Raw genomic sequence first — 20,372 nt, forward strand, 5'->3', positions numbered from 1 at the left:
ACTACAGGCGTTTGCAAGTAATTGGCTTTCAAAATTTTCTATTTTACTTCTTTGCCATCATCACTTGTGTTTTTTCTATTTCCTTTCTTCATTCTATATGAAGGAAATTTCAATCCTCATCAAGTATTTCTTCAAAGCTTTCTGTCTAGTAGCTTCATTCTTTAAGATCAAGGCTCTTTCCATCCTTTTCTTCTCTTAATTTCAATGATTTGTAATCTTTTTTTTTTTTTTTAAGATTTTAAAAATTTATTCCTCTCCCCTTCCACCCTGTTGTCTGAACTCTGTGTCTATTAGCTGCGTGTTCTATGTCTGCTTGCATTTTTTGGTCAGATGGCACTGGGAATCTGTGTCTCTTTTTTGTTGTGTCATCTCTCCATGTATGCGTCACCATTCCTGGAAGGGCTACATTTTTGTGCAGAGTGGCGCTCCTTGTGAGGAGCACTCCTTGCGCATGGGGTTCCCCTATGCAGAGGGCACTCCTGCATGGCACAGCACTCCTTATGTTCGACAGCACTGCGCATGGGCCAGGTCACCACACTGGCCAGGAGGCCCTGGGTATCCAATCCTGGATCCCCTACATGGTAGGCGGTCACTCTACCAGTTAAGCCACATCCGCTTCCCTGATTTGTAATCTTTACTCTATATCTGAGTCATAGCCCAGGTTTTTCTCCTCTTCATTTACATCACATACCTGTCACTTTGTTTTTACCACAGACACATACCCATTTTTATTTTTAGCATAAAACTATTATTTTAAATATTTGTGATGTTCATATAAAAGAGCTCCTGTTAGAATGTCATCTTGATCCAAAACAAGGTTTAATGTTAAGGATTCTTCAAAACAGGTGGGTACAGACTTCATCAGCCTTAAAAACATTCCATCCCTGATTTAAACTGACAAAATATATCCTCCCAAGACTATAACTCCACCAACAATTAAATGTTTGCTACAGATAAGAGGAATAAAGTTTCTCAGACAAATGGCAAGAAAAAAAGTTACTTTCCTTCCCTTTTCAGGAAAAAGCAATTTAATGTATTAAAACCAATTAATTATAGGTATCTTTTACCCTTTCTATGCATAAGCTTTATTAAAAATCTAAATATTTTTCTCATTTTTATTTGACTGTACAAAATTATAAAAATTTCAGAAGAGATTGAGAAAATATGTACTCATTAGAAGCACTGCAGTAAAGCCAGAGTTAAGATTTCCCCAGTTAAATTGTAGCTTTAACCTGCATTAAAATAAGGTCAATATCAAAGCTTTTTGAGTTCTTAAACTGATCAATTAATTTGTGCTATCTAATCTCACAGAACCCTCACCCCCATGACTCCCAAATTCATTCCTAGCCATTACAACAGAGGAAAAAAACACAGAACTGCTTCTGTAATAAATGGACGTGATATGCATTTTTTAAAAATCATGCTTTAAAAGTACACAACAATCCTGTAGGGCAAGTGTTATCCGTATTTCACGAATGGGGAAACTGAAAGCAAATTCCTTGTCTACGGAAACTGGCCTATTTAACAGCGGAACCCAATGAGCTAAGTAGTCCAGCTCAACAGGCTGCCTTCAGGCTTTCAAGTCGGTTTTGATTGTTAATCCCCGGACTTTAATTCCTGGGGCTCAATTACTACCGAATTCCTCTGTTTGCACAGAATGTTGCATACCAGGGGCCCCACTTCTGCGCTGGGATCCAAGTGGGGCAATGCACTGTGACGCTCTAACTCTCAAGGCCAGATAACCAAACAGTCCTCGGACTGTTTACCGAAGTTGTTCTGGACCCCGGGTATACGTCAGTCGACTCTACGGATTACAAAACTGAGTTGCCCAAACCCAGCGGGTACAAACGGCAAACTCGCAGGCACTCGGCCACCGCCCTGACCCCGGCGCAGCCCACGTGCCCCTCTCCCCAGCCCCTCCGCGCCGCGCGCCACGTGAGGCGGAGCACGGCCCCGGAGTGGCGCGCGCAGCTCGCCGCCTCCCGTAGCGTGACTCGGCCCCTGCGCGCCCGCTCGCGCCACTTCCGACGCAGCTCTCTTTTCAGGTTCCGGGACACCGCGAAGTTGCAGGCCTGGGGCTCGCGCGCGGTGTTCTTCAGATTCCCGGGCCACGCGCCCTGTGGCGGCCAGGATGGAGGAGGCCGGAGCGGCGGTGGTCACAGCCGGGGATGCCGAACTGAACCTGTCCCGCCTCAGCGTGTCCCCGCAGTCGCTGGAGACGGAGCTGGAGGCACGCGGCGAGGAACGGCGCGGTGCGCGGGAGGCGCTGCTGAGGCTTCTGCTGCCTCACAACCGTCTGGTGTCGCTGCCGCGGGCGCTGGGCAGCGGCTTCCCGCACCTCCAGCTGCTGGACGTGAGCGGCAACGCGCTGACCGCGCTCGGACCCGAGCTGCTAGCGCTGAGTGGCCTGCGCACGCTGCTGGCCAAGAACAACCGGCTCGGCGGGCCCGGCGCTCTGCCCAAGGGCCTGGCCCAGTCGCCGCTCTGCCGTAGCCTCCAGGTGCTCAACCTCAGCGGCAACTGCTTCCAGGAGGTTCCCGCCTCTCTGCTGGAGCTGCGCGCGCTGCAGACCCTCAGCCTGGGTGGTAACCAGCTTCAGAACATCCCGGCGGAGATCGAGAACTTGCGGGGGTGAGGCGGGGCCCGGCCGGGCCCGGGGTGGCGGGTCAGGCTTCGGCGCTGGTCGTTTGTCACTAACTCCTCATCCAGGCGCCCTCTATAACTGTTGGGTAGTGAGTTCTGTCCAGCCAGGTCAGTGAGCGTGACAGTGTTTGATAGGGTGTGTTTGCCCTCTGCAGATTTCTCTCTTTTTTTTTTTTTGGTCTAGGAGAGCGATCCCCGCTGAGTTGTTACTAAAAGGTTTTTCTGCCTGTAGATCAAAGTCCATGCTTTCTAGCATACATACAAGCCCCTTTATCGGACCCTTGCTTTTCACTTCATTCCCAGCTTTCTCTTCCCTGCAGCAATACCTACAATCGTTATTTGTGGAATTTTCTGAGCCATGTACTTTCCCAGCACCTCATAGTCGCTGCCCACGAAGGACACCCATATGTTGAGTGGGTGCGTTTCCTCTACACGTGTGCTATTTGTTCCCTTTGCTGGGAATATTTCCTTCACCTGGCAAATACCGTTCATCTTTAAAAACTATTTTTAGGGTCACCTCTGTGTTTTCTTCCTTTACTGCTCCCAGGACAACAACTAATTTTTGCCTAAACTGTTCTTCCTTATTACCACATTCATCCCACCATTGCATTTACCTTAATGATTACAATTCCTTTTTTCCAGGCCTGCCTGACTAAATTAGTCAATGTATGTTGAGTTAAGTGGAAGGAGGATGTGGAGAAGCAGGATAGTGAAAGTTCCCTAAAGGTGACCTGCAGGTCAGAGTGAGAACTAAAGTGAGAGCAAGTGTATTTTGCAAGGGTGGAAAATGTATTTTCGATCTGTAAAATATTTTCACATCCTTTATTAAATATTCTGAGATAGCAGAATGTTTGGAAAAGATCTCAAAGCCAAGTGTAGTGAAAAGAACATTGGCCTGGAAATAAGAACTCTGTGTCCCAGCCTTAGGCAAATCACTTAACATATCCTAACCACTGTTTTTTAATCTGTAAAATGAGACCTTTAGGCAAGATGTCCCTTCATTTTACTCATTCCACAGATATTTATTGAGTACCTACTGTGGCACTGTTTTAGGTGCTGGGGATAGATTGATGAACATGCTCCCTGCCCTCATAGAGGCAGCATGCTAGGGTCAGGTATTAAACAACTGACTGTAAACCTCATGATTTAATTACAATTGTTATAAGTTCTGTGAAGACATAGAGTGCCTTCAGACAGAGTAACGGGGATCTGAATTAGTCTGATTCTTGAGCAAGTGACGGTTGAATTGACCCTTTGAAGGAAGAGTTAAGTAAACTAGGAGAGGATGATGTGGGGATCAGTCCAGGTAGAAGAAGCAGCATATGTGAAAGCCCAGAGATAAGAGAGAAACTGTTGAAATTATGAAAGAAGGACATATAGTGAGGAAGTGAGCAGGAGGGAAAGTGGCAAATAGGAATTCGGACCAGATTCCAGACCATGTTAAGTCTTATAAACCATGGTAAAGTTGGATTTTAAGTGCCCATCAGAGGATTTTAAGCACATCTGCCCTGTAACTGTACGAATGGAGCATGGAGAGGGCAGAGAGATGAGAGATCTTGGCAGCTGGTAAGAGGAGGACATTGTAGTGGGATGAGAGATGGTAGCTCATGCCGGGGTGATGCCAGTAGAGATGGTGAAAAATAGGATTAGAGAGATTAAGAGGGAAAATGGACAGGCTCTAGATCCTTCTAATTTTGATATATAATTCTGATCTTTTCAATATGTTAATCTAGGGCAAGTATTATTTTTTCATCACAGGAAAAAGGTAGGCAAAAAAAAAAAGAATCCCCATTTATTGAATACTTACAATGCAGTAGGACCTGTTGTAGGGCTCTAAACATGCTTTGTAATTCTTGCAGTGACTCTATGAGATGAAAACATATTCCCTTTTTTCAGAAGAGGAAACTGAGGTTCAGAGAGGTTAATTCACAAGATCACAAAACTAGTAAATGGTAGAACTGGATTTGACCTTTGGGGTCTCTGGTTCCAAATTCTCCACAGTGGCAGAGTAGGACTAGAATCTAATTCATCTGACTTCTGTTCCGTTGCATATTTGCTCAGGATTGGTCAGAGCTCTTTCCCTGGTTGACCAGATTTTTTGGGCCAACTCCTGGGCTCTTAGTTTTTCGGTCACTGTGCCTTTGGGTCAAGAGTGTATGGGATCTGTGATGTATTCTTTATAATTGTTTTCTTTTAATGCTGCTTTTTAAACCAGGGCTAGTAATTTTGGACATTTGGCAACTATTTACCCTCTTTATGAGCAATTTAAAAAATAATGTAGAATGTATAATCTATTCTCTTTCCCCCCAACTCTTCAGCATTCCAGGAAGGAGACTTTGTCTCTAAATAACATATCAAAACTATTGGCTTAATTAGTGTCATTGACTTTTTCAGATTTCACAATATATCTTCATATATGTGTTTTCTGTGCTCTGTTGATCCTTATTACTAGTGGCAAAATCTTTAAAAATAGTTTCTGAAAAATCACTTTTGAAGTATAATAAATAAGTTGATGCAAAAAATCTTAATTTAGTTCTCCTGGGCTAAATGAGGCTATCTGTTTAAACCATAAGGCTGTGGATATAGGTTCTTTTCATCAAAATGTGAGGTTGTTATTCAACAAGTATAACTGTTTGGCTACTATGTGGGCAAACTTGTTTTTATAATGTGGCAAAAGTAGATTTAATTTGTAATTTAGTCTTTCTTCTTCTGAATTCCTACCCCTTATTCCTTTTATTATCTTAGATATTAGTTGAGGAAAAGCATAATAACCACCCAGTGGTTGTTAGTTTATTTCAGTAAATGAAAGCTTCAGAATTGTTTGGCATCCAAGATGCTAGATATTTGGAGAGTAGACTTGTGCACAAGTAGGTTTCATTGGTACCCCTCCCCACAATCTTTTCTTCTCAAGTGTTGACCCTTTTCTGTGTATGACCCCTCTCTCACTTCCTGCTTGAGTTGGTTTTAGAAAATGAATATATGAGGATTGTGACAAAAACAAAGCTAAAACATATGTCCTGGAATATTTTGAAGCTAATCTACAATAGGTTGATATTTTAGGAAAGGTAAATGGCTGGCTTAGATGATAAATAGAATGCAATAAGGTACAAATAAAAACACTGTTCCCCATTTTAGACTCTTATGCTTGCTCTCAATTTCTTCCTTCTAAATTCTTTCTTTTATTGCCTTAGTTTGGAACAAATACCAAGAGATGATCCCTCCATTTTTACTTCTACCTCTGAATATACAATGTCATTTAATAGCTTGTTATATGAGTGATAGCATATGGGGATGTTACTGCAAGAAAACAACTTTCTTTGTTCACATATGAATGGCTTTTATCTTTCTGCCTTTCTCTTTCTGTTTTCTGCTTCTTTGTATAACATCCCTGTCTTATTTTAATTTCATCTCCCTTTAACCAACCATAATGTAGAACTAATGTATATTTTTATTTTATTTTATGTCATTTTTTTTTGGGTGGCGAAGCAAAACATTTTTTCTTTACTGCTGCAGTTAAAGTTGCTTGGGATTAAGGGGGGTTTAGTATATTATTTTCAGCAGGTACTTGGCCCTTGTTAGAGAAAAGACACACCACCACTCTCTTATACTTCAGTATTGTTAAGGGTTGGAGAAATGAGCTACTTTTCAAAAAACAAGTTTAAGTTTGGCCTCTTAATGGGAAACAGAAAAGAACAAAAAAGTTCCTTCTATAAATTTAGTGAATGATTTCCCTTGTCCAACACTGAAAAGAATAGAATTGCTCCAAGCCTGATTAACAGAGGTACAATGTTGACAAATATAGTCTTTTAAACACAACAGTTTTCTTTCAAATTTAACAACAGTTTCCTCTTTTCCTTACAGAAAATTGTATTTGGAAACAGTAGAGTGCATTTTAAAAATTTAATTCCCATAAATCATTGAAAGGTTTCAAGTCCTTAGAAGTTTGAAAATAGAGTTTCAGAGTGAGAGTGTAAAAGTATAATACACTGGTTATGTAATCTGATTACCCATCTGATACCCATCAGTTGCAAAAGTGAATTTATATTATTGTGAAATCATGGGCTTGGTTGTATTCTAGAATGTTGGATCTTTCTCTGCCAACATCACAGTAAATTTTAAGATTTGGCATCCTTTCTGTGGATGTACCTTCCCGCTCACCTCCAAAAGCACAGTAGCCAAAGTGATTCTTTTGAAGTGTTAATTGAATTACATGACTGATTTTGCTTAAAACTTACCATATTGAGAGCAGATGTGGCTCAAGCAGTTGAGCTCCTGCTTCCCTCATGGGAGTCCCCAGGTTTGGTCCCTGGTGCCTCCTACAAACAAACAAAAAAACAACAACAAGCAAATAAACAAAACAACTCAGGAGACGCTGATGTGGCTCGGTGGTTGAGTGCCAGCTTCCACATACAAGGTCCTGAGCTCATTCCCTGGACCCCAGTAACATTTTTTTAAAAACATAACTAGGATAAAATTCAATATCCTTAAGATTGCTGGTGATGGTTTCCTGAAAGGCCAGTTCTCTGTGACCTGGCCTTCTCGGTCTGCCTCTTGGACTATACTCTGCCTTCTCAATCACTTTGATCTATCCACACTGGCTTTATTGCTCTTCCACAACACACCAAGCACGTTTGCATCTTAGAATTTGTACTCATTCAGTCATTTTATTCAGATCTCAGACCAAATGTCATCTAAGAGAAACCTTTCCTGACCGCTGTGTCTAAAATACCACCTCTATCACTATCTTATTGCCTACCTTTTATTATACAGCACCTAAAACTATCTGACATTATATATACCTATTTATTGAATAATTGTCTGAATCTCTCACTAGAATGTAAGCTTCTTCAAGTCAAGGTCTTGGTCTTATTTCCTCTATATTCCTTAGAATGGTACATGGCACATGGCACATAATACATACTTAGTTCATATTTGTTGTTTAGGCACTTTATATTTCCATTTTAAAGAAGAGGAAACTGGAGCACACAGCAAGGTTAAGTAACTTACCAAGTTCTTATAGTGGTAAGTGGTGGAGCTGTTATTAAATGAAATAAATACAAAAATAAAGCTGGTAAGCAGTATTTATAATCAAAGGAAATAGATTTCCAGGCAAAATGGTTAAGAAGGAACAAAGAGAAGCATTTCATATGAACTAAGGAGCAATTCACCAAGAGTTTTAACAGTCCTGAACTTGAATGTCTCTGCAGTATAGTCTCTATATATGAAAGGAGAGACAGAGAGAGCAAAAATTGTTGGAGCAGGGAGTGAGTGGGTGTGGCCTACTTCCCATTTACCAGGTCCTAGGTCCCCCATACCTCTTTAACAAAAAATTTTTTTTAATTTTTGATGGTGCTGTGTGAAGGGGTGGGAAAAGAAAAAATCAGGGTTCTGATTGTTGTAAGAAGGAAAATGCCTTCTGAAAGAAAATAAGGATTACCTGATTGTGGAGAAGAAAAGAATTTATTCTCAATCTTGCAAGAAGGGGCACACAACCAGAAAACATAGCTGGCACCCCAAATAAAGAAAAATGACACAATTTATACCCCTAAGCCTAGCATACAAGCCCTTCCTCTGTTTCTCCATAGATTGTTGAGAGGTTCCAGCCTATCTGAGAAGTCTAACTTTCCCGTGCAAGTTTCCCAGCCATTTTAGCTTTTACCTGCTCCTTTTGCCAAATAAAGTATGGAATTTAGTGCTGAATTGGTATTGACTTGGCTCTTTTTTGTGCATCCTTTTTACTGGCCATAGGACTGGCCTAAGCTGGTTTCCTTTGTTCCTGCTTAACCAGGAAGTGGGAGACTGAGGCAGTAGGCTGCCAGATTACATTAATTAATATTTTCTTCCTTTATATGAAAACTAAATTAATCTCCATGATCACCAGAACAGGAGGTAGAATAATAGAGAGAGGCCATAAAAATTTTGAATTGCACTGCTAACAAGCTTGCTCTTAATAGCTACACATTTCTTTTTACACTTAATGAAACATTAACAAAAATAGACCATGCTCTAAGGCCACAAAGGAAAAAGATTATAGGTAGTATATATTTAACAATAACCAAAAAGAGCTTCACCAAAATAATAAAAAGCCATATAACCCATGAGAAGAATGGGTAAAGGATGGGAGTAGGCAATTCTCTAACAATATATGAATTGCCAGAAACATAAAAATATGCTAAACTTCACTAGTGATTCAGGAACTGAAGGTTGAAAGAATAGTATGATACCATTTTCACACCATCAGTAAAAAAAAGTTAAAGCAAGTGGCAATTACAGGGGAAGAAGTGCTCTTAAATGCTAATTGTAATTTGACCTTATCTGTTAAAATTTAACTTTTCTCCTAAAATTTGCCTCTACCCCAGGCAAATTCTGGAACTCTGATTTAATGAATCTGAATGGGGCCTAGAATTTGTATTTTCCAAAGTATCCCAGGTGATTTTGCTAGAAGCTTGAAAAACAATTTAGTAGGCTTTTTTCTCCCACATTTAAAGATGTTTTGAAAGAATTTTAGTATCTGAATGAGTAGATTTAACAGGAAGACAAAAGTATAACTTAGTGGTGGCGATGATCTGTGTGTGTGTATGTGTGTGTTACACATTTCATTTATATTTGTATATATTGCAAGAGATATTTTGATACTGTTGCCAAAAATCTTTTGGAGGGAACCTTTATACAGAGAGTAGTGTTATCACTTGATAACACTTGACTATGCTGCAGAAATGAATTTCAAGAGCATGTCAGCTGAGTTAGGCCAGTAATTTATTCCGGTAGGGAGGGATAAGAAATGGGAGAAAATAACAGACCATGGGTCCCAGATGAAGGGGAAGGGGCTGAAAAGTGATAAAGAGGGCTGATTTACAGACTACAATTCTCCATTATAGATTATAAATGCACAGGTTTGCTTGCATAGTGATCCAGGGGTGGGGGAGGGGGTGGTAGGCAGCCAGAGTTGGGGTCCAGAGGTGAGAGAAAGCAAATTCAGGCCTTGCACCTGCTTTTTGAAATGTTAATTATTCTACCCCTTTTCTAATGGGAGGGGAGGAGTTCCAGCTGTTTGCTGTTTTGATTGATTACCCCAGCCATTAAGTCCCTGTGAGGGCCCAATGATAAAGTCCTTGGGGAATATCCAGGGCTTCTCCTGGCTTCCAGAGGAAGTCTTTGTTCTGGATGGGAGGGTCTTGGGAGGGTCTTCCAGCAGCCATCTTGGGGGTTATTGATGTCCACGTGGACTCTGCCAGGTTCCACTCCACATCTACATATTGATTCCCTATCTTACTAGCCAGCTTCAGTAGCATTACATTTTGATGTGATACATACTGTGTTGCTAACTTATTGTTGGAAAACGGAATAACTACCTGGAATTTTAATTTTAAGATAGTGGTCAATTTTATGTAATTCATTCAAACAGCTTCCAAAGAAAGCATTTGCTATTATAAGAGCAAAAAAGAAATTTAGAGACTTAAGACATCTTTTTCCATTTTTTAAAAATCAAAAGGTCTTATGGTTTTCCCCATTGCCTAGTGCTGCATCAGATCCAGGCATACCAACATGGAATTCACAGTTCTGGGCTCTCCAGTCTTTTCTCAAGGTTTTTCAACATAAATTCTGTTCTTCCGTTTTTCAGCATAAATTCTGTTCTTCTGTTAGAAGATGTACTCATTGGTGGCCGTAGGATTCTGCCCTTCAAGATGGCCGCCAGTCTCTGCTGAGGTCCCAGCCTTCCCCTTTGGGCCCACCATCTCACCAGCTCCTGGAGCTTAGCTGTGAGCAACCAGGCGTAGAGCTTGTCTCTTTCTGGGCCTCCGCTATGAGTCTTGACTCTTCCATGGCCTAGGCTCCTGGGGGCTTCGTGCTTAAGCAATCCTCTAGTCTTTTCTCACATGGCAGAATCAGAAATGGCGGCTTCCTTTTTCCTTTGTCTGTGTCTGTCTGTGTTTCTGGTTTTTATCAGACCCAGCAAAAGGGTGGAAACTCAACCTGAGTTATGCCTCATTCAAGTAGTGCAATCAAAAGCCCTAAAATCAGTCTTAACAAGTAATCTAATCAAAGGCCCCTGAACTGGTATCACACCCACAGAACTAGATTAGTGTAAAAACATAACGTTTTTGGGGGTGGGGGGGAAGGTGATTCATAAAATAATTTCAAACTGCCCCAACTACGATATTCTCTGTCATTGGTATATCTTGCTTTCTTACCTATAGTAAAAGCTCCTAGAAGGTTGTGTTATTTCTCTAGCACCTGTATAGCACATAGCAAACCCTAAGTAAAAAGTTTGTTGAATGAAAAGACAAAATTTATTCATTTAGTAGATACAATGATGTGTCTTCTCTAACTTTTTATTTACTTGTTTTTTTGTGGGTTTTTTGGGTTTTTTGTTTTGTTTTGTTTTGTTTTTTGCAGTTTAGAGTGTTTATATCTCGGAGGAAATTTCATCAAAGAAATCCCACCAGAATTAGCGAATCTCCCTTCTCTAACTTACTTGGTATTATGTGACAACAAAATCCAAAGTGTGCCTCCTCAGCTTTCACAGTGAGTAGTTTTGGCCATTTTATGTATACACAGAAATTCACACTTAGGAATTGGTGTTCTCAAAGTAAATGATGCCTGGGAATTACAGTTGTAAAGTTTTCCATGAAATAAGATTGCTTATTTTTAATATTACTTTTAAATGCCTTGGTTTATTCCCAGATTATCTGTTCAGACTGTTTTCTGTACTCAAAATACAGCATACATTTTTCCAAGGTTTTATTGTATTTTTAGTGACTTTATATTTATACTATGTACTCTTGTCCTAAATATGCTTTATAATATGAAGGATCTTTATTTCTGTTTCATTTGAAATCTTTGCTTTTTTAGGTATATGAATGATATAGCATGCCCCAAAAAACCCCTCTAAATCCAGCATTTATATAAGCTAGCACATCAGAATGCTTTAATTTAGCTCTTTCTGAGAGTCCATGGGCAAAAAAGTCCATTACATTTACAAATCTATACTCTTTAATTTTATTTCCATTGACCTTAATCTTGGTTGTTAATTCTTATGGAGAAATCAAGCTTGTTATATGAATGAATGTATAAAGATTTCTAAAGAAATACTTAAATTCTTGGTAATTTTTTTGCCGACTGCCATTACTTTTTGTATTGGATTCATTCTAGGTTGCATTCACTTCGTTCCCTTAGTCTTCACAATAATTTGCTGACATATCTGCCTCGAGAGATTCTCAGTCTTATTCATTTGGAAGAGTTGAGTTTGCGAGGAAATCCATTAGTTGTTCGATTTGTTCGAGATTTAACCTATGACCCTCCAACTCTCCTGGAATTGGCTGCACGAACCATTAAAACCCGAAACATTTCCTACACTCCCTATGATCTTCCTGGGAATCTTCTTAGATACTTGGATTTAGCAAGCAATTGCCCAAACCCAAAGTGTGGAGGTAGGTTAATTAAGTGTTTATGTTTCCTACTCATTTAGCAATTTTTAAAATTTGATGATCTGTGTTTTAATTAGCCACCTCTTCTCTCAGAGAAAAACGACTAGTCTCTGTTTCTGTTTACCTCATCCATTCACCCTTTTACAACAAAAGTAAGACATTTCACCTCTGTGGATCATTCCTTCCCTCCTTCCTCCCTCCCTCCCTCCCCCCCCCCTTCCTCCCCTTCCCCTTCCTTTCCTTTCCTCCTCCTCTCTCTTTCTCTCTTTCTCTCTCTCTTCCTTTCCCTCTCCCTTTCCCTCTCCCTTTCCCTCCCTTTCCCCTCCCCTTCCCTTCCCCAAGCAAGACTACCCAGAAAGTCCCATTTTGTTATGGAACTGTCATAAGATAGTAAAGTACAAAATGGCAAAAATATAGTAAAGTGTGAGGGAACAGCACAAAGGAAGCATAAGTAGTCGTAGTTGTCTAAAAAAGAGTCTCTAAAATGTTTGGACACCTTTCGTATTAACTTGAAACACATCTTCTTAGACTTACCTCTTCAAGCTTTTATCTAAAAGCTCAAAGTACTGTTTATCTTAGGAACAAAAGTTTAAAATTTGAGATAGTATATAAAATGAACCATTGGATATGTTTCCCCTCTGAGTCATTATTTAAACTGTAAGTTAAATAAAAGTAGTTGTATATTCTATATGCAATTTGACTTTAAATTACATTTCATTCAATTAATATACTGTGACACTTTGGTGTGTCTTGATGTCCTGGGTTTTCTATGTTTTCCCGCTGCCATTACCGTATTTTTGCCATACTCCAGGAGCCATCAAGAGCAGAAGGAGGGGATCCCATCCTAAAAGAGTGAAGTACTTCACACATTTAAATGGAAAATGGTCCGGAGATTCCCAGTGCACAGAAATTTTTTTCATTATGAGAAATTCTTTTGGTGGATTGATTTGTTCAGTGCAAACTGGATATATATTTAAAATATATATCCCAAGCCCCACCCTATTCTCCATCTTCCATCTCCAAGAGTTCCAGGCAAATTGCTCAAGTTTCCTGTTTTATAGGCCTGTAATAGACTGAGAAATACTGAGCTAAAGAAGGCAGACCATGCAGGAGTGCTGAATTAGGAATCAATAGAGCCCAGTACTAGTGCCAGTCTACCTATCATTATATAATTGTTTGAGGATAAGTGGGATCATTTGTGGGAAAAGGTTGGCTCTTTTGTAGATGTAACGTGGCATTTTGTGTCTTTTAATTTTGGGTTCCCAGTAGGTAAGAACAGGGGTACAAAAGCCATCTCATTTCTGCAAACTTGGTGTGTATAACAACTAGTTCTTGGTTAAGATTATTGTTAAAGGATTTTTTAAAGCCTCTTGACTTACAAGGTGGTACCTTCAGGTGAGTTGAGGGGACGGAGGGTGGGGCACTTCAGGCATCCTATAACCTCCATCAGCCACTTTCACCTAGAGAAAATAAGCTAGGTAAACAGTGTGCCTTCTCTGTCACCCTTTAAGACAAATATGGTCTCCTTTTTGCAGCCAAATTGCCAATCTTAAAACTTTACAAAATTTCAGTAGACATCTACAGAAGCAACTACTACTTTAGCTTAAGACTCACAAAAGAGCAGAATTTATATGACATTTCTTCAGAATGTTGGAAGAAAAGTTGAAAAAGAAACTGATTCTTGGCTTTGTAATGATTACTTTGTATTTTTCTCCTCTCCAGGAGTCTACTTTGACTGCTGTGTCAGACAAATTAAATTTGTGGACTTCTGTGGGAAGTACCGCCTCCCGCTGATGCACTACTTGTGTTCACCAGAATGCTCGTCCCCTTGCAGTTCTGCTTCTCACAGCTCCACATCCCAGAGTGAATCTGACTCAGAAGATGAAGCGAGTGTTGCTGCTCACAGAATGCAGAAAGTTCTTCTTGGCTGAACAGAATGCAGGGTGGTGTGGAACACTAAGACTGAGCAAAGGTTCTTAGAAAAGTTTGATGTTCACTAGAAACTTCATTTTCACCTTGAATGTCCATGAATGTATCAGAGATGATGGTAAAAGATTTTGTATTTCATCTTCTCATTCAGCAGGAATGAATCCAATTCCATGTTTGGAATCTTTGAACCTAACGTCCTCTGAACAGCATTTTCAAATTTGGTTTATTTTGCAAGTTTCCACTCAAGTTTTGCATGACTCACACAGCAGAATGGTACATTCTGCAGAGCAGTGCTGTATAATAAGCCATAAGGAGTATAATGTGGCCGTTGATGAAGAAAGGAAAAACCATGAGAGCTCTATTACCAGAGTTGTTCCTGGGTTTAGTAGGTTGAACATGGTGCCATAAACAGGTTTAGTTAGACCTTCCTTCTTATATTGCCCATATGTCTAGATTATAGAACTATTCAGGTGAATTCACAGATGGTTACATAGGACCTACAACTTCTTGACCCATGAACTTTGGTAAAGTAAGGGATATAATTTTTATGTGGATGTTAAAACTCTTTTCAGTTCTGCCTCTTTGTTCTACATTGTTGTTGTTATCCTTATGTAATCCAGAAATAGCTGTTGGTATAGTGCCTTCATCCTAACAAGGATATAACACTTTATTCAAGAAATACTGCCAGAGCAGCCTATAATCTGACATACTATGCAGAACAATAAAATATGTTTTCACGGAACTAAAAAAAACAACTAGATCTGATGTCTGAACTCCTGGGTTCAGGGTCACTTTAGCTTCATTTTTTAAAAACAGAATTATCCCCTGTAATGATCTGTAAGCAAATCACTTTTACACTTAATAGGGGACCCACAGTTTTGATTATTCATGATAAGATAGAATACTAGTTCAACTGAAAAAGATCTAAAAAAGATGTATCTTTTTATGTCTTGCATTAAATGAGAGGGAAAATGAATTTAAATTTTTTAACAATCAAGTGTGACTCTTGCCTGTGTCATATACTGTACTATAACTCTCCTGCATTTTAAAGAAAAACTAATACAAATAGAAAAGCATTACAAATACTCAAATAAAATTGGGGGCAGTAGCCATTATATTTATATATAATAAAACACAGTTTCCAAACTATTTTAACCATGGGATACTTTTTGAAAAAAATGTATTGATAAAGTAGCAAAAATTCATTACATTTATTTTATTAATGTATAACAGGTATATAGTTTGGCAAATTAATTGCTGTAAGAAATGACCAAATTGTTATTAATGTATTTAATATGCACTAAAAATGCACTAAAACTATAAGTTAATAGCAAGTAAAATACACAACACAGACTAGCAATCACTAGACAGTAATAACGATGGTTGTTAGTAATGCCTGTATAGTAGCTCAGACATACTTTAGTACATCAGGTAATCTGACTTTTGGCATTCATGACTGGGGCACACCATTTCTTAAAAGCAGATTGTTGTATAATGATGTCTATAAATCCTTTAACAATGATGTGTGTTAGTTTATTCCAAATATATAATTTTTATTTTAGAAAAAATAGTGTAGAATAGTTTGGGGTTTATTTGTATGTTAATTCATGAAACATCATGAAAGTTTCATGAACTGCAGTTGTGCAATGCTGCTATGGGGTGGTTCCCTTCACCCTTGTTATATAACATGTAAGATTCTTTTTTCCTTTCAATTCAGAAATTTTCTGACACTGTTTCTATGAAAGTAGTTTGGTATATTGCTTATGCCAACCAAAGTAGTACATGGATGATTCCATCATAAAATGGGAGTAATAAAAAGTAAATCTACTCAGTTTACTTTTCTGTTTGAGCCACAGCAAGCCACAAACTACAAAATTACAAAAAGTAAAGATGACTTGAGTGCCTAATGATAAGCCTAAATGTTTTGGTAGTGGCTGACTAAGATACATAACATATTTTCAAATAGAATATAAATAATGTATTTGTAGTAAAAGCTCAGATTGACAGGACCAAATTTTTCTGGTTTAATGCCTCTGCTTACTTCCTAATTTGGCTACCAACTTGACCTAAGTGATACCTTTGGTCATTGTCTAAGAGTTAAGTCTTTGTAAAATATATGGGTAGGTAAGTAAATGTAGTACTTAATATTGCTACCCCTTTCCAGCTTCCTGGAAAGAAAGTCTATTAATTGAACTTACACAGATGTAGATGGGTCCAACCAGAAACAGTCTCTAGCCTTTGCTGTATAATATAGATTATACCATAGTGTTCTTTCAACAAAATGTGTGTTGCAGTTCTCTATATGTACAATTGAAAATCTGCCATTAGTTTGCCACTGTTTTTGCTGACTTCTAATGAAATTAACATTTTAGCTGTTAGTTTATCATGTTTTAAAACCTTAGCTAACCTTTTCATAATAGCAGCTAATAATTTCTAAGATTTTCCCTGTTTCTTTTCTCTGCCTTCCATCTTTTCCTAACTGATATTCATAGAAATTAAGTAGAGGTAAGATAAAAGGGACCTGATTATCTAGAAACCAGATAATCAGCTTCCAAATCTCATATAGCTAACTGTATTTAAAATGATGTGGTATCTTCAGTTGATAAGCTCATATAGTTGTGTTTAAACTACAATTAATAAACTTTAACTGGCTTCTTTTAGAGATTTATGGAAACCATAAAATCTAATTTTCATAATGAAATAAGTTCTGGAAATAGTTCCACTTGGATGATTTTAGTGATCACTCTGGATAAAACTTCTGTGGACCAAAGCATTAATATTTTTAGAATGAAACTTTCAGTACTAATACTTGAAATTGGAGTGGGTAGTTTGCATCTTTGCTCGTAGAATCCACTTCTCTCAGTGTCACCAAACTGTTGATGAAATAGTCCTAGGATTTTAAGAAATAGGAAGATTAGCTAATAAAATATTTTGCTTCCATGGTGCCAAGGATTTGGCTGGCTGAAGGACAAGCTAGTCAGGGCTCTTAGTGTTGTCTGTGTTTGAGTAGTAGGGGTAGATTTGAGGGTGACTTGTTCATATTTTCTAAATGTGTGCCAGAGGTGTCTCTTGTTCTAAAATTCTTGATATTTGCAACATTAACTCTAACAAATTTAAAAGCAGAGACTTTCGTTGTAAATTGTACCTCAAATTGTAGAAAATTTTGTGTTGCTGTAAATTAAAAGTCGATTCATACTAGTTCATAATAGTAGTGCAGACCAGTTCTACCAGCACTGTAAATGTCAATGTTAAACAAAAGGAAACAAGGCAAAGGCTGCTTGCTGGAGAATTAAATGAAAGAAATCTTTTAAAGGTAACAAAGGGCAAAGACAGAGAAGTCACCAGGCACCCAGGAGATCCCAGAGCCAGGAAAGCCCTCTAAAAGAATAGTGAATTGTTTTCACATTAAGCTATTAAGTAGCACACTAAGACCTTCTGCTATTGGGAGATTGTTCACATCCTTCCATAATGAAAAGTCAGTAAATAATAAGATCTTATAGTAAACTATGTTCTTCCCAAAGGGAGAAAGTCATACCTCATTAATCTGGAATTCATGGTACAGCATGCAGCCTTGGGTTATTGTTTACTTTTTCACTACATAATCACTAAACCAAAATTAGTGCAAAAAAAGTCTAACCTTTTAAAGCATTTTAGCAGTAGCCATTTATATAAAAAGGTAATGGTTTTTATATAAATTTTCACAAGATCTCTTACAGAAAAGCCATCAGTTACTGCATATATGTATGTATATATATGGTTAAGCTACATTTACTTAGAAATACCTAATTTTTACCTAAATGACTCCCTTCTCATCTAAAGTATAGATTTTATTATGTCAGTATAAATATTGCTTCCCAATTAATCCAAAATAGCTTTTAAGTTGTGCTGGGCATTTAGCTACAGTGAAGACCCCCTTATAGATTTTTAGGCACTACCTGTAACATAGTTCTCATCCCTCTGCATAGAAAAGAAGTATTTGACCTTCACTGTGTCTGTATAAAGCACTATGCCTTGTATAGCATTTATCTAATGAATTTAATAGCATCTATTTTTGTATTTTCATTTTAATCATGATCTCTTTAAAGGTAGAAGTGCCCTCAGTTGTGATCATAAAGTATTTGCCTTAAATCCTTCACTTTAGACCCAAAGTGTGGGAAACTGTGTCATTTAATAAGTTGTTTGCATTTGACTTGAGGAAGAAATACTGTGATCTTAAGAGCCTCCTTCCCTTGAAACAGGGCCTAATGTGTAGTTCAGGGTCTCTGACTTGGGAACCCCATTATGCATATTGTCACAGAAGGTCAAAGCCACAAGGATCAGGGTCTCCTGAAATAAAATCAGTGGAAAGGTATATTCTCTTTCATATTTTATAAGAAAATTTATCTGGTACCACTAAGGGATTATAGCAGCTTGTAATCAACTTTATATTTATAGCACAATGTGAAGATACGGCCCAGCGTTATTTTTCCATTGATTTTTTTTTGTAATATTAGGTCAAAAGGAGAATACTTTTTACTATTTTTGCATGTAAATATTTCCATGCTTTTTCTATCCTTAGTCCATCTTTACTAAGAATTGATGTAGAAAAGAATAAATAACACGTAATATTGATTTAGGTGCTATTAAACTTTTACCTAGCATTGGTCAGTCTCAATAATTATAAGGGGACTATATTTAATCTAGTAAACAATAATATCTATTAGTTTAATGACGGTTACTTATATACTGTCATACCAGAAAGCCATGGTGAAGAAACTAACTGCCTTTTTAGAAAATACTTCCTTCCTTTGGCTGTGATTAAATTGGATATGGCTCTTTCATTCTAAATTCCAGTAAGGGAAAGAAACTGGGATAAGGTTGACATTGCTGTCACTCATACTGCAGAAACATTACTAAATTAGTTAATTGTTCTTTGTATACTGATGTTTAGGAGAATCTGTTCACTAACTGAAATGGTTAATACTAATGTTATTGAAAGAGAATATTAACCACAACAATCATGTAGAGACTTGTGTGCCTGCAACTGAAGTTTTTTGTATTTCTGAACCCACTTTTTATTCATGACAAACAAAAATTTTTTAAATGACTAGTATTTTAACTTTTATAAAGTTTGGGACTTCAAGTTATCAACAAAATATATTTCCATTTACTTTGGTAAAATTGCTTTTTATTACATAATTTCTTAATTTTCTGTATATGAAATCTTGTGAATTGGGAATATCCAAATCTAAAGACATACTTAAAAATCAATGGAAATAAATTAATTCAGTGACATTCAATTTTATTTTCAGGGCAAGTATGTTTATTGTGTCAAATTATATATAATCTTGTAATGATAAATGCTCTAAAAAGAATATTTACACTACTTCAATTCTAGTACCTTCATCTTTTTCCCCAGGGCATAGAAAAGAATTAGATCTTTTATTAATTAACCAACCCTCCGTGTGAATTTTGCCTTATGAAATATTGTGCCTTATTTTATTAAAAATGCTTTGTTGGTATCTGGCTCTTTATTCTGGAAAACTAGCAGTATTTTAATTTCAGTTGACAAGCATTTACTTTAAAAAAATCCGTATAATGTTCATACTTGATTATTTGCTATACCATTACTCATCTGTTTATTAAATTTAGTATATGAAGACATACGTTAAGCATATATTAGCATTTATTCTGCACTCAATTCAAGGGATAAAAGATGAGTTAGACTGTATCCCTATCTACTAGAGTTCTTCTGTTTCCACAATCTCAACAGACTTATGGATACATGCTGTAATAAGAAATTGATGAGATTATCTTGCTGATCGTGATTAGTTACTGGCATTAAGTTTGGACTCACATGATCCAGCCCAGGGTTTTATAGTACGAACCAAGCGCACTCTGGGCAGTAGGATATTACAGCACTTTAGCGACCTTAGAATACCTGACCGTATTCCCATTTCCAGAATTGGGGAGAATACTGTGGCTATGTATTGGGCTGAATGGAGTGGGTAGGAAAGGCCAATTCTTTACAAAACATGTAATGTTTCTAATTTGTTGAAATAGAAAAAGCTTGGCACTTTCTTAGTATCTAATGAAGGCTTCTTGGAGAGTGTAGTCCCAGAAATGTGAGAGGAAGAGAAAAAACTAGATGTAATTCTGATCTCTTCCTTTCCTCGGGATAAAACTTCCCTACCCTGCCTATTTGGGGATGTTCTTAGAATTCAAGTGTAAGAAGAAAATTTTCTTCTATAATAGCTTGTCTTTCTCTCTATACATGCTGAGTAGGAAGCCAAAACATTTCAGAGGACATGTCACTCACTTGTTTAAGAAATGAAAAACTTCAAGCCCAGAGAGACTTGTCCAAAGCTCTACACAGCAGGATGTTTCTTTATT

General features: G+C 37.9%; 1 protein-coding gene across 1 annotated transcript; it reads left to right on the forward strand.

Annotated features, from left to right (window-relative positions):
* The first annotated feature begins 1,942 nt into the window (after positions 1 to 1,942).
* On the forward strand, positions 1,943 to 19,501 carry LRRC58 (leucine rich repeat containing 58). The gene is made up of 4 exons (XM_058295764.2): positions 1,943 to 2,631; positions 11,041 to 11,169; positions 11,797 to 12,074; positions 13,794 to 19,501. Exons 1-4 carry the CDS (start codon positions 2,132 to 2,134, stop codon positions 14,000 to 14,002), a joined length of 1,116 nt encoding a protein of 371 aa, XP_058151747.1. The 5' UTR covers positions 1,943 to 2,131; the 3' UTR covers positions 14,003 to 19,501.
* The last annotated feature ends 871 nt before the right edge of the window (positions 19,502 to 20,372 follow it).

Source organism: Dasypus novemcinctus, chromosome 4 (genome assembly GCF_030445035.2).
Source record: "Dasypus novemcinctus isolate mDasNov1 chromosome 4, mDasNov1.1.hap2, whole genome shotgun sequence".
Lineage (NCBI taxonomy): Eukaryota > Metazoa > Chordata > Mammalia > Cingulata > Dasypodidae > Dasypus > Dasypus novemcinctus.